We start from the raw sequence: 20,464 nt of genomic DNA on the forward strand, positions 1-20,464 counted from the left end.
GACAATCTGATTATACAAAGTGATATGTCCAATGGCACCATGAATTATGTGACCTAATGTTTCACAAATTAGATTACACATGGCTTTATCATAAAATAACTAACTTTTCATAAATAACTTATGATGGGAAAGTTTGTAGATTTGGTAGTTTTCTATATTTATTCACTTGATAATCTAGAGAAATCTTAAAATCATGGCCATTTGGGGGAGAAATACATATTCATATTTTATGGTTGTCTCATTCCATATATCACATTCTGCAGTCATGATTATAAAATTATAGGGTTTTGTAACCACTAAAAATTATAAACTTTAATATTTTACTACTTTCCACTAATATCTATATTTTATAGTACAAATGTAAATTATTGCTTTGAAAAACCTATGATTCAAAGAATGGGAGTGTTTCCAAAGCATTGCAATGGCAGTTGCTATACCATTGCACTGTCAGGAAAGGGTGTCTAACTTAAAATCTGAACTGGCTTTGTAAGTTGGTAGAAGCACTGGCCATTTGTGTGGGAGACAGCACCTTATGCTTGAAGCACCTAACAGCAAAGCTACTAGCAAGTAATACTCTACATTAGAAATAATGAGGACAATGACATACGATATTCTGGACAGCCCTTTGCCAGGAGAGGCAGACAAGAAACACTGAAAATATAAGCCAGGATAATGAAACAACAACGCTGTCTACTGCACAACTTTGCCTAATAAGGAAGTTTCTGTCTCTCTACTCTTATACTTTTGAAATAAATGAACTTAATCCTTAAAAGTTGATAGGATGAGAAAAATCACAATTCATCACATATTCCACAGAAGAAACAAAATAGAAGAACTTCTGGTAAAGGAAAACTAACATCAGATAGAGGAAATAGGTAACTGCCAAAGTGCTCTAACTTAAAATAATTTATGTAAAGGAAAATTTAACTACATTCCGAGATTCTACCCATACTTCAGAATCAGTATAATTTTGACTGAAGAGGAGAATGAAGGAGTAAAAGCACATACACTTAGAGGAGATTTTGTAATATATGTTATTTACATATACTTCCATTGACTCAAGGTTTATTTGGTAGTGAAAACTAAATAAATAGTATTCTTTGTATCTTGAATAAAAAATAAAGTTTTCCCCTACTGATGTCAACCTTACAACTGACTGTATCTGGAAACGTTAATTGAAGGTTGAGGGGGAGGGATAAATTGGGAGATTGGGACTGACATATACACAGTACTATATATAAAATAGATAACTAATAAGAACCTACTGTATAGCACAGGGAACTCTACTCAATATTCTGTAATGGCCTATATGGGAAAAGAATCTTTAAAAAGCATGGATATATGTATATGTATAACTGATTCACTTTGCTGTACACTTGAAACTAACACAACATTGTAAATCAACTATACTCCAATAAAAATTTTAAAAACTTAAAAAAAAAAAAAGAAACTTGAGGAAATGGACCCAATGCTAAAGGATACATTCACTAGTTAGATAAAGATTTTTAAACATTTAGTCTTATGACTCCACATAGCCAGAACCAAGTTCTGCCCCGGGTTATATGAATGTGAATTCCAATGTCATCTTGTGTCTACACATAAGTTCAGGTTTTATCCTTTTGAAGGCGTTATCATAAGCATCTTTAACATGCTGGTCAGGCTCCCCCAAATAATGGTTGTTTCCACTTAGTGACCCATCTCGAAGTCCCTTTTAACAACATGCTCCCAAGTGCCCAGAAAGAGTTCTACATCAAGGTATAATTACATGGAATGGGTCAGATTTAGAGAATAAACTTCTTTCTGTAAACAATTTATAGCACACTAAATGCCCAGTTATAACTGAAAGCATTCTGCAGCTTGACAAAGCTGGAAATCTATCTGCTAAAGCCATATCATTTTATGGAAAGGGCTCAGAATTCTTTGTCTGTATGGCAATTTATAAGTTGTTTTCCTTTTAATTCTACATTATTTTAGTCAAAAATATAAGTAGGAAACTTACCCAGGTTCTCTGATCAGGCAGTTGGAACTGGGAGCAAAATTGAAACAAAAAACAAAAAATTACTTCTGTATCAGTATCTTTATTGCAATCTATCCTTTGAGAAATTAACATTTATACTACGTAATTTTTGCTTATCATGTAACTATATCTTGAGTAAAAGCTTTGGAAATGAAAATTAATAATTTTATAACACTGCTCAGTTTCCTCTATTTACCTAAATTAAATTTTAGAATCATGGTTATAAACCAGAATGTGCTTTTTTCCAAGAAAGCTAAACACTACTTACTATCAAATCTTAAATAGCAAAGTAGATACTTCCTTTTTAGTTTCTACTCACTGAAAAACAAGATTCCTAAATTTTACTTTAATAACTAAAAATTAAGCAATTTCCTGCAAAAGAGATACAGTCTCTTGCATTTTTACAATGTTAGTAACAAAGAAAATAAGATATTTACTCAAATGTGAATCACTGAGTAACAAAAAGGTAATGTCCTTGGAAATAAACTGCTTGACTTCTACTAGGATGGGACTGAGGCCATCAGTAGCCCAAACACCGGAGGATATTAATGAAAAGAACTACAAATGTTGAGTTATTTATGACAATTTATGACAAGAATCAATGGAGAAAACTTCAGTGAGTTAGAAGCTCTCTCAGAAAACACAGATGTTACATCTTTAAAAATATCATTTTGGTTGCTTAAAGGGGATATATCTTGCTTTCTTAGATTATGGTATCTTTAATAAGGAAGATGCACAGTTTTTAATGATGAAAGGTTTATCACAGAAGAAATCTAACACAAGAAACACTTGTTGAAAGCAAGAAAGAAGATGAAAGGCAAAAGACTTAAGTGATTTTCACACCCATATATAAATGATAACTTGGGAAACAGTAGCAAGTAGACATTTTAAAGGAAGAAAATTCAAAAAACGAATGCATAAAGGACAGAAATGGAAGTAAAATAGAGTCTCTGTTGCAGTTCAACACAAAGCCAAACATCTGAAAATGAAATATATAAATAACCAAAAATAATATTTAAAGTATAGGAAAATCAAACAAAGGAATAATAGCCAGTTTTATAATAGTATAATTGCCAAGTGATATCTATGGCAATTCAAATGAGCTATCAAAGTGAATGCAAAGTACCCAAAATGCAAAGTACCCAATGAAATGGACATTCCAAAGATCACATGGCAATATCATTTCCTCCCTCTCACCTCCTGTGGCTGCCATCCTCTTTTCAAAATTATAATCTGAGACTCCACAAGTAATTTTCAACCACATTTTCAGGAAGAACCTCTATAGTGTTTATTTCACCCTTATATTAAACTAACTTATCTATAAGAGAAAAATAGAACGCTAAATAGTCCTCCAGTGGCCCGACAGAGCAAACATACTTCTTTAAGAACTGAACTGAGAGGAATTTAGATCCTAAGAATGATAAAACCAGCATTTACCTTTTGATTTTGATGTATGTGTTCCTATATGTTTGGGGTATTTTTGACAAGGATTTGAAAAATATACATTATTCCAAAAGGCAGTAAGATGGCCTAATAATTGTTCAATAACATTTAATAAATATCCACTGAGGTGTTCGACTTTCATTGATTAGGCACTGTGCACTGGGGAAGGAGGAGGGCAGAATACGAAGACATACAAAAAATTGTAAAATCAGGCTTGCCCAGAGAATACCACTGCCAAGCATTTACATATCTATCTATTTATAGGTTTTCCCTGAAGCATCAAGAACATGTGGTCTCCTCTTTATTATTATAATAACACTGAGAAGTAGATAGGGTAGGTATTATTCTCATTCTGAAGATGAAGATACAGAAGGCCCAGAGGGACCATGTGATTTGCTCCGATATACTTTAAATGAAAAATGAAGCAGCGAATGGTCTTAACCAAGCACTTATCTAGCTACAAAATCATGGCAAGCCCTGGGAGCAGAGGCAAGTCCTTCCATTTTGGTTTCTTGCTCTGTGCCACCCTGATTGCTGCCCAACAAGGCAGCACCAAGAACACAGTAAGCATCTTTCCAAGGACTTCTAGATACTTGGTATAGCCCCACCAAAGAGACTGGGTTCAGGGGATGGCAGGAGGGTATTTTACTGACACCCCTTTATATTCAAAATGGAATACTTCTGCAACCAATAATAATAATAAGAGCTTTTCCTCATCTAGGTCCTTCCATATGCCAAGCACAATGCTAAAGGCATTATGTACGTGATCACTAATCCTTGCAGCTCCCCTAGTAAGGCTGGAGGGGTGTTCCCATTACACTGATAGAGAAGGCTCGGAGATGAATTACATTGCTCAAAACCGAAGCATTTTTGTGAATAAGTAGGAAAGCCAGTTCTAAAGCAGTTATTTCTGGCCCCAAATCCTGGGCAGTTTCTCTTTGTTTTCATTTGTTTGTAGGAAAGTAGATCTTGAGGCTAGGACAGAACTGATAGAGGACTAGAAAGAACAAAAACTTTCTGCTGAAATTTCAGAACATTTGAGGCAGATTTTCTGAAAGAACAGACTGGTTTGAACGGTTGGTGAAAACTGAGTGACCCGAGCTTCTTTCAGGCTACGCTTTTTGTGCCACCTGTATCCCACTGATATACAGCCCTTACACACGAAAATAGCCACCATGGTTATCAAAATAATGAAATATTTCTATAGTCGTTGGTAAATAGCCTCTGCCCAAACTACCCTGAATGTCCTCCTGCAGCCCTGGCCTCCTCCCAAAAGACCCTTCAGCCCACCAGCCAGCAACTAAAGCATGAACAGTTGGTGCAGCAAGGGCTTCCAGGACCCGGCTCCAGAATGGCAGGAGTCCATTCTGATTGATCGGTATTCGTTACATATGATGTGTTAAATATCTGAGCATCACTGTTAGGTCCTGTTCTTATAGCAACACGCAGCAGCGCACAGCCCCCTATACCAAGACGCGACATTCTGGTGTGGGAAGAAAACTCTCTGCCACTGTGACTCCCACAGGCATATTTTCAACGGTCTGAGTGGGTGATTGCTGTACTCCAAACACTGTACACGCGCCTCATCTCTTGTGGTCCTTCATTAACTTTGGGAATCTTAAAACATAGCAGATATTCTTATATTAATATTATTTGATTAAAAACATGTATATACTATATTTTTTTATTCGTATTTTTAACATCTTTATTGGAGTATAATTCTTTACAATGGTGTGTTAGTTTCTGCTGTATAACAAAGTGAATCAGCTATACATAAACATATATCCCTATATCCCCTCTCTCTTGCGTCTCCCTCCCACCCTCCTATCCCAACCCTCTAGGTGGTCACAAAGCACCGAGCTGATCTCCCTGTGCTATGTGGCTGCTTCCCACTAGCTACCTATTTTACATTTGGCAGTGTATATATGTCCATGCCACTCTCTCACTTCGTCCCAGCTTACCCTTCCCCCTCCCTTTGTCCTCACGTCTAATTTCTATGTCTGCATCTTTATTCCTGTCCTGCCCCTATGTTCTTCAGAACCATATTTTTTTTATTCTATATATATATATGTGTTAGCATACGGTATTTGTTTTTCTCTTTCTGACTTACTTCACTCTGTATGACAGTCTCTAGGGCCATCCACCTCACTACAAATAACTCACTTTCGTTTCTTTTTATGGCTGAGTAATATTCCATTGTATATATGTGCCACATCTTCTTTATCCATTCATCTGTCGATGGACACTTAGGTTGCTTCCATGTCCTGGCTATTGTAAATAGAACTGCAATGAACATTGTGCTACATGACTATTTTTGAATTATAGTTTTCTCAGGGTATATGCCCAGTAGTAGGATTGCTGGGTCGTATGGTAGTTCTATTTTTAGTTTTTTAAGGAACCTCCATACATGTATATACTATATTTACAACAGCTGCATGCACATGTAAAGGTATTAATAGACAAAACTGCCCATCTTCTGAACCAGTAAATTTACCTTAGCTAGCTAGAAATCTGAATTTCAGAGAAGATAGGGACCTTACACACAACTCCCTCATCTGACAGGTAAGGAAACTAAGAGCCAGTAGACTGAGTCACTCAAAGACACTGAATCCCAGTGGCTTTTTTTTTCCCCTCCCTTATACCATGTACCCATAGCACTTAATTTTGAAATGATTAATTACTAGATTTTAAAGATAATTAGAATATGAAAACGACTTGATTTATTGTGATTAAATGTAGATAACTATAATATCCTTATAAGCATTTAGTTAGGACGTTTTCAAGAGAGACATACTTTTGTGTAATATCTAACACAAAACGCACATTATGTTCAGTTTTATTAGCCCATGAGGCTGGCAAGTGCAATTTAGGTCAACCTAAATATGGAAAATAAGTACCCGATAAGCATTTACTATTTTAAAACTTGCTTCTTTTCCATAAGATAATTTAATAAATTATATCATTCCTTAGTCCTCCTACACAAAATGAATACTAACTGGAATATTTCTAACCCCTTTAATAGTAAATCATATATTCTTTCAGTTTAAAATAGAGAGAATTTTTGAGCAATGATAGATTTCTCCAGCTAACCCAGAATATGGTATTTCAGCTCTCATACTTTGTTGTCCAGAATTTAGGAAAGTACTTTAAAAAATGAAGAAAGAAGAGGTGGTGGCAGGGGGGGTGAACGGTGGGGGGAAAAGTCATATTCCATGATTTAATTTAATTAGCCCATAATGTTCTATAAGACAGCTTGCACAGAATTCCACCAATTTTATTAGAGGAGCGTAATTTTTGGTTTGAATATATTGAAACAGAACAAATAGTTAACTCTGTTTTCAAGCATTTTCATAAAATTTTGCGTACTATCTATAGAGACCAAAGCTTATATCCTTAATAATAAGTAAACAAAAAATAAAATATCATTAAGAAACCAGACTCAAGATGTTTATATATTTCTTCTTTCAATACAATTCCCCACATTTTTATTGATACGTAAGTCAGCTTTTTAAAAAATGACCAAGTATTTAGGGACATAAAGATGAACCAGTTAGATAACGCTGCTTTGTATTTTCCTTGCAATGAGAAAGTGTACATATTTTGATAAATGGACACAACTCCATCCAGCAAATAGCTCTGTGTATTGTGGTGAATTCTTGTGCAATTACAGAATTTTGCTGGAATGCCCAGTGGTCTCTAGATAAATTCCTTCACCCTCTATGGTAACAACTTGTCAGGTAGACTCATTTCCTGTTTTTATCTGAGCACTGAAAGAACGTGAACGACCTTCATGAGTTTGGGACAAGTCACACTACGATCCATTTCTTACTATCACAAATTTTTAAACATGAAAGGCAACTTCAATATTTAATTTCTTAACTGAATTCTGCTCACTCTAAAGTACTCTTTGGCTCAGTAAGTAGTTAATAGAGAATAATTTAACAGCAAAACCATGTTGTTTTTTCACATAAATTAACTACTTTTTCTTTAAAGAGTTTGGGTTTTAATTCTGCTAGAATTTCCTGTGTTCTTCCACACCAGCGTCATAGGAAATCCTAGTGTTCTCAAGATTTCTTTCATTTCACTGCACCTGCTTTTCAGGATCAACAAGTTAGTTTACAAGCTTGAAGTCTCAAATTCAAAATACTTACTTGCGGGTGAAATAAGAATCCTGGAGAAGGTCTCAAGTATTTCTCTTTTAAAGCTTCAAGTGGGTCAGTTAGTTTTCTTTTCTCTACTCTGAAAGGTTAAAATTAGATTTTGGAGATGAATCAGTCTCATATATCAATCCCTGCATACTCACTGACATTTAAACAGCTAACAATAAAGCAAATGGTAGGTTACTGGGGAGCACACTAATAAAAATATAAAGACATCTGTTCAGTTCTTGAAGAATACTCCTGGCATTTCTAGACACTCAGAGAAAGAAGGTCCTTTTTATAATGGAAAAATCCTACTGAATGACTAGTAATAATAATAATGAGGAAATTTTAAAAATGAAGTCATGAAATCAGAGGCTTTGGTCTCAAATTTGTACCTTTCCATTTTAAATGTAGACAAAAAGTCTTGGTGATTTCAAAAGCATAAGAACAGGGCTCATTTTAAAAATTAAAGTCATTTTCTGTCAAGAAGGTGCTTCCTCAAATCGTCATCATATTTCTTCTACATTTGTGAATGTCAGCAAGAGAGTTTCTAAGCATACTACACACCCTGCTAGCTGCTCTCAGGCACAGGCATCTTCTTGTGGATACTGCTGCTGATAAACAGAGTAGGTGAAAGGGGGGTGGTAGGGAGAGGATGAGGAGCTTTTTGAAGACAGGGAGAGACATTATCAAACTTATCAATATAGCCCTTCTGCTTTAGAAATGTTTGTCATTCTATTTTCTATTAAGCATATAGGAAATGACATCGTGGACTGAATTAATTTCCTTCACCAACTGTTGGTGATTTCCTTTTAAAAACCGTGAAATAAGCATATTTTAAAATAGAATCAAAACGAATAAAAACAGCTCCCACTTCTTGAAATTGTACGTATGCTATGTTTTACATTCTATTTCACTTATTGAAGTAGGTGCTCTTATACCCATTTTATGGATTAAAAAAAGTTTAAGACATGGGAAAGCTGAGATTTCAACCCAGGTCTTACACTAAAACTTGTAAGTTTAGGTCTTTCATGAGTTTGGTAAAATGGCATGTCTAAAGCCTCAATTGACACTGACCTACCAGAGAGAAGATTGAGATTAGAGTTAGAAGAAGGGAGGTTAGGAGGTGATGGAGAAGAGTGGAATGGGTGTATTAAGGAACTGGAAGCCCATTGCCATTGGGAGGGTCTAAGAAAGAGAGTGTGAGAACTTATCTTCACAAAGGGCTGAGACATATCGCTGAGTTGGAAATACAACCTTACTGGCCATGTGTAACATACAAGCTACACACAAAATATGGAAGATTTGTTTTTCCTTCTTTTTCTTTCGCTGCCACAGAAATGAAAATATAATAATTGTTTAAAAAAAAAAACAGTGCCCAAGCATGGTAATGATGGCTCTGAGACATTTTTGTACTGTCCTTTTCTATGCCCCTTGTCATGTTCAAGTAACATACTGGCAATGTTTCTTGGTTAATGCACTTCAGTGCATTAAAATAAAGGTAGAAAAAGAGTTTGAAGGGAAAAGAGTTTGCAGCTGTGGTACCTATTAAGTCATAGGCACTCAAAAAAAAATATTGTTGAATGAAGGAATTGAACAAAACTGTCTCTTGATAAAAAAAAAGAATCAGGCAAAAATATCAAATTCTCCCAGCTTAAATAAGTCCAATAAAAAATTATCCACATTTTCCATTAACTCTTGACAATGTTCACGATTTGAACGAGAAAGTAAATGTGAAAATTTGTGGTAATATTTAAAATACATCACAAATTAATTATTGTTATTCATACAGTTTGAAGAAGACTAGTTTTTAAAAGCTAAATCTTTCTGAATGGTCGAGTGTTACAGAGTACTGTCTAAGAGGCTTTTTATTAGCATATATTCTCCCCCAAAAAACTTTGGATGCATCAGAGGAAACTGGATAATGAAGGCATTAAACAGAGATGTGTTTTTGAAGCCGACCACTCACATTATATACAAAGCATTTTTGTGATTAATATTTCAGTTACATGGGGCTCCTAAGAGATTTATTTAGAAACAGAATAGGACCAGTACTTATTAAGGATGTGTTGGTAGGTTAACAAAGAGTAAACTCTTGCTATGTCCCATCTCATTCCAAATAACCTGACCCATTTAAGTACCCGCACATATTTGCATTAATCCTTCAGGAGCCTCATTCTTCCGTCACTTGACAACTTGCTTTAAATATGGCTTTCCCATATTTTCCACTTAAAAAAATGTGTTTAAAAATAAATTTATTGTCAAGGGAAAGAACTCTGTGGGCCTATTCCAAAACCCCAAATTCGGAGACATCCAAAAATAAGTCCAAACCTAATGAGTTGACTTTCCGAATAAAAAATGAACTCACCAGATCAAACAACTTTACTTTCTGCTTTATAAGAATAATAAAAAAGGTTTGTTAAAAGCCGTAACTTGATAGTGTGAAAACTACCTTTCATTCTTCTGTCCACGTTTAGCGGTCTCCCATCCACCCTTACCTGTAAATAGGGTCCATGAAGAAAGGAGTGGGTCTAGCATGCTGTAAGGAACCATCAGATGCTGGTCTTGGTTCACCGTTGCCTCCTTTCTTTTCCCCAAACACGTGGTTTTTACGAGGCTCTGTCAGCTTGGTCCCACTGGCTCTACTCCTACTGCCCATACTTAGATCCAGCGGCTGGTCTTGGCTTGTGGCCGGCGTCACTGGAGGCTTGGCGGGTACTGGGGTCAAGGGCTTCTCGTCCTTGCGTTTAGTGGTGAGATCAAAGGGAGACTCAGAGCTGCCCTTCTGCAGTTTCTTTACTTCACTTGGTGACTGGGGTTCCATTTTCAAAGGTAACGATCTCAAGTCTCTATCAGGAAATGGGTACATTGATTGAGAGAATGCTGGAAAAAACGGGAGGGGAAACATGGAAGGGTAAGGTAAAGCTCCAACTTTTTTGTCTTGCAGCCCCACCAGTCCTGCTGAACCAAAGTATTTCTCAGCAATAGAAGCAATTGCCTTTATAGAATCATTCACAGCTCCTGATACCGCAGTCTGCTCCTCTAAAGATGGTGAGAAAATGGAATGATTGCTGTATTCTTTCTTATTATGGATTGAAGCCAGATTCGGAAGAGGGCTTACTTTGTCTTTGAACATTTTACCATTTTCTTTAAATTTCTCTTTATCACTTTCAATGTCACTTTCCAGATCAGAGCCCGAGGTGGTTTCCAGGTCACTGCCACTTGGCGTACTGACATCATCAAGGTCACTACTCTCTGACTGGTCACTGATTTTCTCAAGTGGCCTCTCTTCAGAGGACCTCTCGGGCTGGAGCTCCACTGGCTTATTTTCCCCTACAGGTGGGTGTTTAGATAGTGCCTTCAAAATATCCTGTGTAGCTGGCAGTATCTGAGGATGTGTCATGAGGGGACTTTGACTTTTGTTTGTCTGTTCAGTACTTGACAGTCCTTTAACAGGAGAGCTAGCAGGTATCAAAGGAGGCCTGTGGTACAAGCCGGAAGGAAACAGACCAGGGAAGCTAAAAGAAAATCCAGGAGCTGTTGGAAAGGTAAGACCAGCAGGATGCCTATTGGCGCCAAAATAGTCAGCAAGGCCCGGGTTGGCATGACTCATATTAACCATGGACGTTTTATCCATAGCTGGGGTTCCAGGAAGTGAAATGCCTTGGCCAAAAAATCCACCTGCCGCAAAATGGTTCTTGCCCTCACAAAACCTCCTGTGTTTATTTAAGGAAGACGTAGTGCTGAACATTTGTCCACAGTCTTTGCACTTGATTTGGGTTCTGCAATCAGCATGCATGCGCTTATGACGACAAAGGTTTGAAAACTGAGTATAGGATTTATGGCAGACCTCACCTGTGTGCAAACAACAAAAAAGAATCTCAGGCTTTATGGCAATTGCTTCTGAATTTAGCAAGTATCACAATTGGTTTACCCCAAATTTCAATTAGGAAGCCAGGAAAAGACGTTGGAGGCACCAAAGTGGGTGCTCCAAACACAGAAAACCCCGTTTCACGAGATTCCAAAGCAAGGCATCCAACCTGACAAATGTCTTGAGACAGCACAAATATTTCATATATATATAAATATTCTTTCATCCCCATTGCATAATATTTTGTATCATATTTGTGTATTTAAATATTTATTAAAAAGTCAAATTCCAGCATGCATTGATTTCCCACCCAATTACTACACTAAGAGAATCCTTACGATTAAATTCTTAAGATGTACTAAACATTAAACAGAACAGGAACCCCTTTACAATTTTAGACCATTTAAAGAATTCTATATTGTAGGCATCAACACAAAATAAAACAGCCTTTCGCTCGACCAGAAACTTCACCTTTATTCCCTCTCCCCTTGGGGAAAAAGCCTGTGACTGCTCTACCATTATTTAATTTGTATTATATCATATGCTCTCATCATTCACACATCAAAGCCACACAACAATGCACATTGTGTATTCTGAGACATTTTTAACAATCATTTTCATGATTTGAGAAAGACTGACATAATTTACAATGGCGCTATTTTAAGCCTGCAAAGGAAACTAAATTGAATGTAGCCCATCCTGCATTGCTGGTTCCCATGAACTATGATCACGTCCTCTGACTTCCCCTCACACCAGTGGTTGTGCTAACCTTCCTGCATTTATGAAACCCCGTCCTTGGGAAACATGTCCACTTGTTGTCATATCTTCACGGGTTATCTCCGGGCTTGACTTCTATGTGGTACAGCCAACTACAGTAAGCAGGGGAGAGTGCGCTGAATGCCATAATCCAGTAAGAACACAGCAGTGGGTGCAGCTGGGAAATAACTCTCGTCCCCGAGAATTTGCCAGAAAAGTAAAACATCTTCTTCCTCATATATGTGTGAATAGATCTAAGTACATTTTAAGATGGAACTCCGTAACCCTTAATAATTCCTTTGCTAGGTAGGAATCTTACTCAATTCACGGCCTGGCAGGATTATAGTTTCCATTTCCCAAGCATCACACCTTTTACGTTACTTTAATAAAGATGAGTCCCCTTTATGTGTGAGCTTACTTTCATGCTTCCGTGCACATTTAATACATGCAGAAACATGATATGCCTTGTTGGTAATTGTTGAAACCAATTTGTATAAGAAATTAAATTGAAGACAAAATGCAACATTTATTTCTTTCATGTGACAACTGCCTTTAAGCTCCTAAGTCAAAACAATAACAATTTAAAAAGAAAATTCAAAGAAGATTTTATAGACCTTCAGTCATACAAAACTCATCCAGAACTTGGATTACCCCACACACAACCAAACAGGAAGTACCAAGTGATTCTATGTCTATTTCCTTTACTACTAACAATTAAAATGCATTGCTACACATATCAATGTGCTTAGTAATATTAAAGGAGCTTTCAACTGTGGAATGATTTATGACATTGTAGAGACTATAACATGCATTTTAATGGGAAGAGAAGATGTGAGTGATTTCTTTTCAAGTTATTCTACTGGAATATTGACCAGAGTCTGCTTTAAAAATATATACTAGTTAACCATATACAATAAATACACATACTGTTTAAATTCTTTGATACACTAATTAAAACCATATGAAGTAGAGGGTAGAAACATGAGACTTTCGCTAGTTATACTAATTCAGCTATGAGCAATAACAAGAAATAGTAAATAAAATATTGATGGAGTTATAAATGTGCACTCATTAAGAAAGTGACACCTCTCCTCTGGGCATTAAAAGGCGTTGAGAAAAGATCTCGATGGTTATTCAAACAAGGTATAAGTTTTTGAAAGGTTAGCAATGTTGTACCAAAGAAATGTTGCTCTCTACACTTCTTTCTAATAGCTGGATAGATTTAAGAAAATCAAGAGTAACAGAGGTGCATCTGACTTTCCTGGTTGTAGGCTCTGTTACACCAACGAATGGTATTTGTATCAGGTCTCAAGAACACAGACTCCGGGATGTCTCCTTAGGCAGAGGCTTTGTTTTTCTCACTTGAAGATCTGGCCTGGCTCACCACAAACCACCAGACCTCCAGGTAAGTGGCTCAATTGATGCTGCAGTCTATACTCTACTGTAATCTTCTCAGTAATAAGGAATTAGGCAGCAGTTAACATTGCATTTTTCTACTTATTAAACAAATTAAGAGGTATTTTGAATATATTCAGCCTATTAGAGCATGTGGTTTCTATTTGGGAAGGCTGGAGGTTTCTGTAAAGGCAGTGAGTAATTGCCTTAGCACTGATGACTCTGGGCTCAAGCTTGGTGGCACACTGTAATAAGAGACAGTTGCCATAAACACACCAGGGGGGGTAAATCGTGGTGTGTGGCCTTCTGGTGAGAAACAGATATCAACTCTAGGTGAACCTCCTCCACTCCAAAGTCTCCACACCAACTCCTCTTTTGTTCTGAAATTACACGGCTATTATTCACAATTACCCCATGGTCCTCTGTCAGATTTTATATTTGAAGAATGCCATCTGCTATTTAAATTTACCAATAATTACTGAAAATACATTCATGGGAAATAGTCTGCACAATCTGATTGGAAAGGGACACCCTATAGTGCTTTAAAGCAAAACACTTGATTTCAACACAATTAAAATTCCAGATCCCAGAATTTTAGATGATAGGAATGTCTATTTTCTGACTTTTACTTTAAATAATAAAGAAAGCATTAAATGGGTGATCGTAATTCACTGTGGTCAATTTCTCCCTATTTTCCACCAAAACATGAGAAATTTATCAAAATTTATTTCTGAAAAATCAGAAATAAATGAACTATGGATGTCTGTAGCACTTGCAAGTACAATTTAGGGCACTACGACCTAGAGTCAGGAATGTCTTTTTGAGACAAGAAGTCTAAAATTTCCATTGTATACTTTATTTCCCATGACTTTCAACAGAGCTTCCTCAAGGGAGACTAGAGAGCACCCTTTTGTTTCTCTGTTAGTCCTCTTTACTCCACCAGGGAACAGAAGAACATATGAGCAAAACAGGATGCTAGGGTAAGCTGGAAAGCGAAAGAAAAGCTCTCTTGGTGCTTGGAAACACAAAAGAGGGCTCTGTAAAGGCGAAAAGGAGGAGCGTTAGTCTCTGGCATCTCCATGTTGGCACTGAAAATAAGGTTTTTTTCCATCGGGTCCTGTAGTAGTGTCTCATATACCTACTACAAACCATCGAATATTTGTCAGAGAAACTGTTTTGCAAGGGTTCCCAAGTCAGAGGTTTTGCCAACTCCTGAGTATGTTTCATCCAGTTCTGTGCTTATCTGGATCCAAAATCTGTCTTAAATTTTGTAACACAGCTCAGTGAGTCACTATGTTTATATGCCCAGCCGAGCAATAGATGAAAAGAAGTCCAGAGTCGTTGCCCAGATGGACTGAGAACAACTGATTTTCCATATGAAACATTTCAGCACAATACAGAGAAGAAGGGTGGGTGGACAAGAGAAGCAAATGAGGGCTAAGCTGTACTTGTACTAAAGCGCTCTGTACAAGGATATTCTAAGTAGGTGGTCAGATTGGATGTCCCCTGGAAATACACTGCCCGTAAATCTGCTTCAGTGCAGTGGGTTATAGAAGCAGCCTGTCCAGCATCAAAGTGAAAATGTTCTGCTTTTCAAGTAACTGAGAACTACCGATCTGCAACCTGTGATCGGCAACAAAGGGTAGATTAAAGGGCATTTTATCCCACCCCCAACATACACACACACACACACACACACACACACACACACACATAGTCCTAATAAGCCTCCTTGCCAGGTAGGGTTCTTCTAGCTCTTTCTGATCCAGAACAGGTTTTTCTCACTTCACCTTGTTTAGTGGTATCTGCGATTTGCTGTTTTACAAAGCCACACACATTTTCAGGATGAGACAAATCTTGTTGTCTCTATTAAATCCCACAACCTGGGGAGGCTTCCTTTACATTACTTAACGACTTCTCTACCTGTTATTGATTCCATCTAAAAGAAAACACCCCAGGCATCACAGACAAAACACCATAGATCTGGTTATAAAAGATTTTCTTGTAATAGAAAATAGCCCAACTGGATGAGACCATGAATCGCTAATTCAGAGGCCCCCCTCATGGCCATGCGTGGCCCACCCTCCTGATCATAGTGCCTTTTGGATAAGAGACAGATGCAGGAAGGAGGGCTGGAGTGTGAAAAACTTACAGATAAAGGGCTTCACACTGCTGTGGATGTGCTTGTGTTGTTTGAGGCCCGACGAAGTGGCAAACGTTTTGCCACACTCCGGGCACGCGTGGGCCCGGGCACCAACATGCTGAGAGCGGATGTGCCGCTGAAGGTTGCTAGGGTCCGTGAAAACCTGCTAGGAAATGAGTACTGATTAATCAAGAAACTTAATTCTAGGACACAAGAAAGAAGACCAGGAATAACTCAAGAAGGAATTTTGTGTATGTGTTTTATTTTTATTTGTTTACCCAAAGACCGAAAGAAAGTCGTATTTCCAAAGTGTCAGCCTCTCTAGGGTCAGGACTTACAAATTATTCAGTTTTGTACACTTAGCACAAAGTACCCGTTGGTATCAGTTGAACAAAATAATTAATGGCATTATTAGAGCATATTCAAGGGTTTTTTGATCCTATTTAGAGTGAATGGAGTTGGATAATAAAATGCAGGCCATGACATTATTAAAAAATGGTGTGCTATTTACACCCTTTAAACAAAGACACACTACGTACAAAATTGGGGGTATTTTGACTAAAGTATCCCAAATCTATTCAAGGAGTTCCCCTAGGGCATAAATTCTAACACAGTGTTTCATTAAGTTACCATTAAGCTAAAATCATTCCTTCGGACATGGTACTAAGAAACCCAACCAAACGAACAACAAACAAACAAAAAAAGAAATAGGAAAAAGAAAAAGCTACCCACACATCAGGGAGCAAAACATCTCTAAAGATAAGGTCAAATGTCCCAATTTCCACTGGCATGAGAAAAGATATTCAAATGTTATGAAAAGTTTTTGGAAAGAGAAATCAATTTTCATGACACCAGGACATCTTTTAGTTAATTGAGAAACATGAAAATTCAATGATGTGAATTGCCGTTCCCGTAGTTCAGAGTTACGGTCAAGGTGAAGGGCTTTCATTTCATTCTTACGTTGTTCAGCCCTGGCCACTAAGGCACTACACTTTTAATTAGAACCGGGTCATAATTTATGGTGGGGACTTCGGTGGAAAAATCTGCAAATGTAGGAGTCTCCCATTCTTTCTGAATAGGCATTCAGAAACGTTATGGGATTTCCTCAGAAACTGATCTTAAAAGAAATTAGTAATGTGCATTAGATACAATTTTCATTCTCCATAAGGCTATAAAACAACCCCACGCTGGAAAGCCAGTAGCGGAACCAGGAATTTACCAAGGATGTCTGACACTTAGTTCTGGAACTCACCATCAAGCCTTGCTTCCTCCCTTACAAAAATAAAAGGATACCCACTAAGTGTTTCTATACACTGTACTAATGCCTTGTAGCACACAACACTCCGTCTACTTTTCTCAGGATATTTATAGTTTCCCCTCTCAAGGCTTGTTTTTATATACCGTGGCAAATGATGGATTAAGAGAGAGCAGGATGACACAGAGGGGCCAAGTAGTCTACAAATTCACTGTACCTTGGCACAGTTCTCACATTCATAGTGCTTTCCACTGTCATGTGACATCTGGTGGCGGATTAAATTGGACTTCCAGTTAAATGCCTTGGGACACTGATCACACTTGTATTCCCTCTCTTCAGTATGTGACAACATGTGTTTCTCCAGGCTGTTAAGAGAACAATTGATTTAATAGGACATGGTGACCAAGAATACATTCATAAACAGAACGTCATTTTATTACTAATCCAACTGGCAATTAAAGAAAGAAGAGGGAAAGGAGTTGAGCCGGAGAAGAAAGAGAGGAAACAGGCTTGCAACAGACAAAAGTACATTTTATATTCCCTAGACTGTGTCTCTCAGCCATACAGAGAAGTACCCCTGTTGTCAGGAAATAAATCTGATTCAGCTAGCAGAGTTTAGGTGCCAATTTAGGGGAATGATAAACAACTAGCGATTTGTCCAGTTCTGGATTCATTACACAGTTCTAGCCGCAACATGTATTGCTGTTACCCACTTAATTCAAACACAAACACTCAAATAGAAAACCTTAAGAAAGTGCTTAAGAACATGCAGGAAGCTATTCTAACGTGTATAACCCTTACATTCAAAAAAGCACTTTTATTCCTACTCAAATCACCATATGGGAAAGTGAGCTGTAAGCTAACTATTCAACAAGCAACTTCCCAATACAACCAATATAATGGATGGTCAGACAGATGGACCGATGAATGAACATGTATGCATATAGACATAGAAGTAGATATAGATAGAAACATTATCTAGAAAAATATATATATGTATATATACTATAACCTAAGATTATATATATACAACCTATGAATTAGGGAGGAAAGAGAAGTGTATCATAAGTGGATGCACTAGTAAAGCCCCTCAAAAGAAAAACAGGGTTAGAATTTTCTCACAAGCATAGCTTCTCTATGTTTTAAAGCTTAGACTATTTTACCTTCTCAAATGTTTCCTTCCCTCTCTAAAATTTGAATATGAAATCTGCATGAATAGAATGAAAAGTAAATATTATAGATAATGGATTACTGTGATATTCAGAAGATGTTTGCAACATTTTTGTTAATTAAACACACACACATAACACATTAGGATACTACTCCCAAATAAAGTAACCAGAGCTCCTCAGAGAAATAGCCTGTTTCAAATGTGAAGCATGAAATACACAAGATGGGCCTTGAACGTCTTGTTACGGCAAAAAGCAAGAGAGTTATAGATCGTGTCAAAAAAATTAGGGTGCCAACCTGAAGAGACACCCACTGACTAAAGATGGGGAAATTTAAGCGTCAGTAAGAGTAATAATCTCATCTTTTAACGATAATGATACTCAGAAACAAACGGAACCTCGCCAGTTACCCCAGGAAGATGCTGAGAAGGCAAATCATTATTCTGGAAACTAGTAAATAAAGGGAAAAACTCATGCACATATCCTGCCTTTCCTATACGAACTGTACTTCAGGGTGAGCAAATAAACAATGAGGGGAAGTTTCTCTGCATAGAATTAATCCAGATAATAAATAATGAAAGAACGGGGGAATTAGAATACATTCATTTTGCAGCCCCTAAAGAATTAATGAATCTAGGCAATCCATTATATGCCTCCTGATGGAAACAAATGATACCATCAATGAGGTATTCTTCCTAAAATACTGAGCCTAAATCTGATCACAGCTTGGGATGTAACTATGAGTATACAGGAAACAGAGGAGATGGAGAAAGACGTTAAACAATACCAAGGGGATATAATCAGCAGAATACAGACTGGAGGAAATGCTACAGGAAAAAACACTCAGTATCTTCTGTATATAAACTGTAATGAGAAAGAGGGAGAGAGACTTACTGGCTTTGACTGGGGGAACCTATAAATTAAGAAATATAAGAAGGACATCAACCAATTGCCATGATGGACCTTATTTTGATCTTAATTCAAACCAGAAAACTCTAAAAATAATGAAATGACTGGGGGGAATTTGAACACTGACCGAATATTTGATAGTATTAAGGAACCATTATTTTTAAAATGAACTTACGTTTTACAGTCCTTACTTCCTACAGACACATACTGAGCTATTTATGAATAAAATGACATAATGTCCAGGATTTGTTTCAAATAATCCAAAATGAGTATAGCTGAGACAAGATAGGCCTCGTGTGATCATTACTGAACCTGAGTGTGTGGGTGCTGTTACACCGCCCTCTCTCGTTTTGTGTGTATTTGAAATCTTCCATAATAAAAAGGTATTAAAAAAAAAAAAAAACAACTAACTACCAAGCATGCGAGCACTGTTTCTTCCCTATATTTTATTTTTCTGTGAAATGAACACCCTAAGTTTGAGAATCAAGTAAGACCTCTGTGTGCCTAGAATATGTTATCCAGTGTTTGTACACACCATGTGCGTGGGAGTGTGTGTGAAAAAATGATATGCCCTTTCTCATATCTTGATAAATTAGAAACACCTTTCCATATTTTTCTCCTCCTCAGTTTCCTCCTTCCACTTCTATTCTTATTGGCACATGAACTTATTTTTCCTGCCCTATGAGTCAGTCGACTTGGTAATGCTATTCTATTTGAGCACTAGTGGCGATATCTCTGTGAACAAAAGGTACCAGGAGAGTACAGGTGTGTGGAGTCACAAGAACGGCCCTATCTTTATCTACAATATGTAATCCTCTGTTTGTTACACAAGTTGAAATGTTAATCAGAGAGTTAAGAGAAAGATATCAACAATGGCAGTTAACATTGAACTGAGTCAGGGACATCTTCCAAAATCGTTGTACAGATTGCTATTCGTACTACTGTCTTTAGCAAACTATCAAGGCATGCCATTTTATGGCATATATTATATTCCAATATGCATCTCAAATCATAAACTCTGAAACCTAGTGGTAAAAGATTGTCCTATACATTGAGACTTTTTCTTGCCTCCTAACTCCAAGGGTGTGATATTGTTTTAAGAGTATAGTACATATCACAAAAGGGGGAAAAAGATAGCAAAGTAGGGAAATTTTCTTTTTTTTTTTGCTTCTTCTAATCCAGCATAAAACCCATATTGTTCCATGGAATGATCAGCTGTCAGCTAATCAGTGATAGACAATAAAAAGGCAAGTGGTTCTTGCAAAAGCAAATGTTCATTGCTTTCATAAACACAGAAGTATCCAGTCAGTCATTAATGAAACTTCACTTTTCATAGAATTTTATCCCAATTTATAGCCTTCTGG

At 37.1% G+C, this 20,464-nt stretch overlaps 1 protein-coding gene across 9 annotated transcripts in view; it reads right to left on the reverse strand.

Moving 5' to 3' along the window:
* MECOM (MDS1 and EVI1 complex locus) overlaps positions 1–20,464 on the reverse strand; it is a 572,766-nt gene that overhangs the window by 21,226 nt on the left and 531,076 nt on the right. For 4 of the 9 annotated variants that reach the window (XM_059920487.1, XM_059920493.1, XM_059920494.1 and 1 more), the window contains 5 exons: positions 17,240–17,387; positions 15,777–15,933; positions 10,101–11,457; positions 7,612–7,699; positions 2,000–2,026 (listed from right to left, as the gene is read on the reverse strand). In XM_059920487.1, the coding sequence (XP_059776470.1) occupies positions 2,000–2,026; positions 7,612–7,699; positions 10,101–11,457; positions 15,777–15,933; positions 17,240–17,387 (1,777 nt within the window). The remainder of the gene's footprint in view (positions 1–1,999; positions 2,027–7,611; positions 7,700–10,100; positions 11,458–15,776; positions 15,934–17,239; positions 17,388–20,464) is intronic. The other 5 variants (XM_059920488.1, XM_059920495.1, XM_059920491.1 and 2 more) reach the window with 5 other exon arrangements.

Source organism: Balaenoptera ricei, chromosome 4 (assembly GCF_028023285.1).
Source record: "Balaenoptera ricei isolate mBalRic1 chromosome 4, mBalRic1.hap2, whole genome shotgun sequence".
NCBI lineage: Eukaryota > Metazoa > Chordata > Mammalia > Artiodactyla > Balaenopteridae > Balaenoptera > Balaenoptera ricei.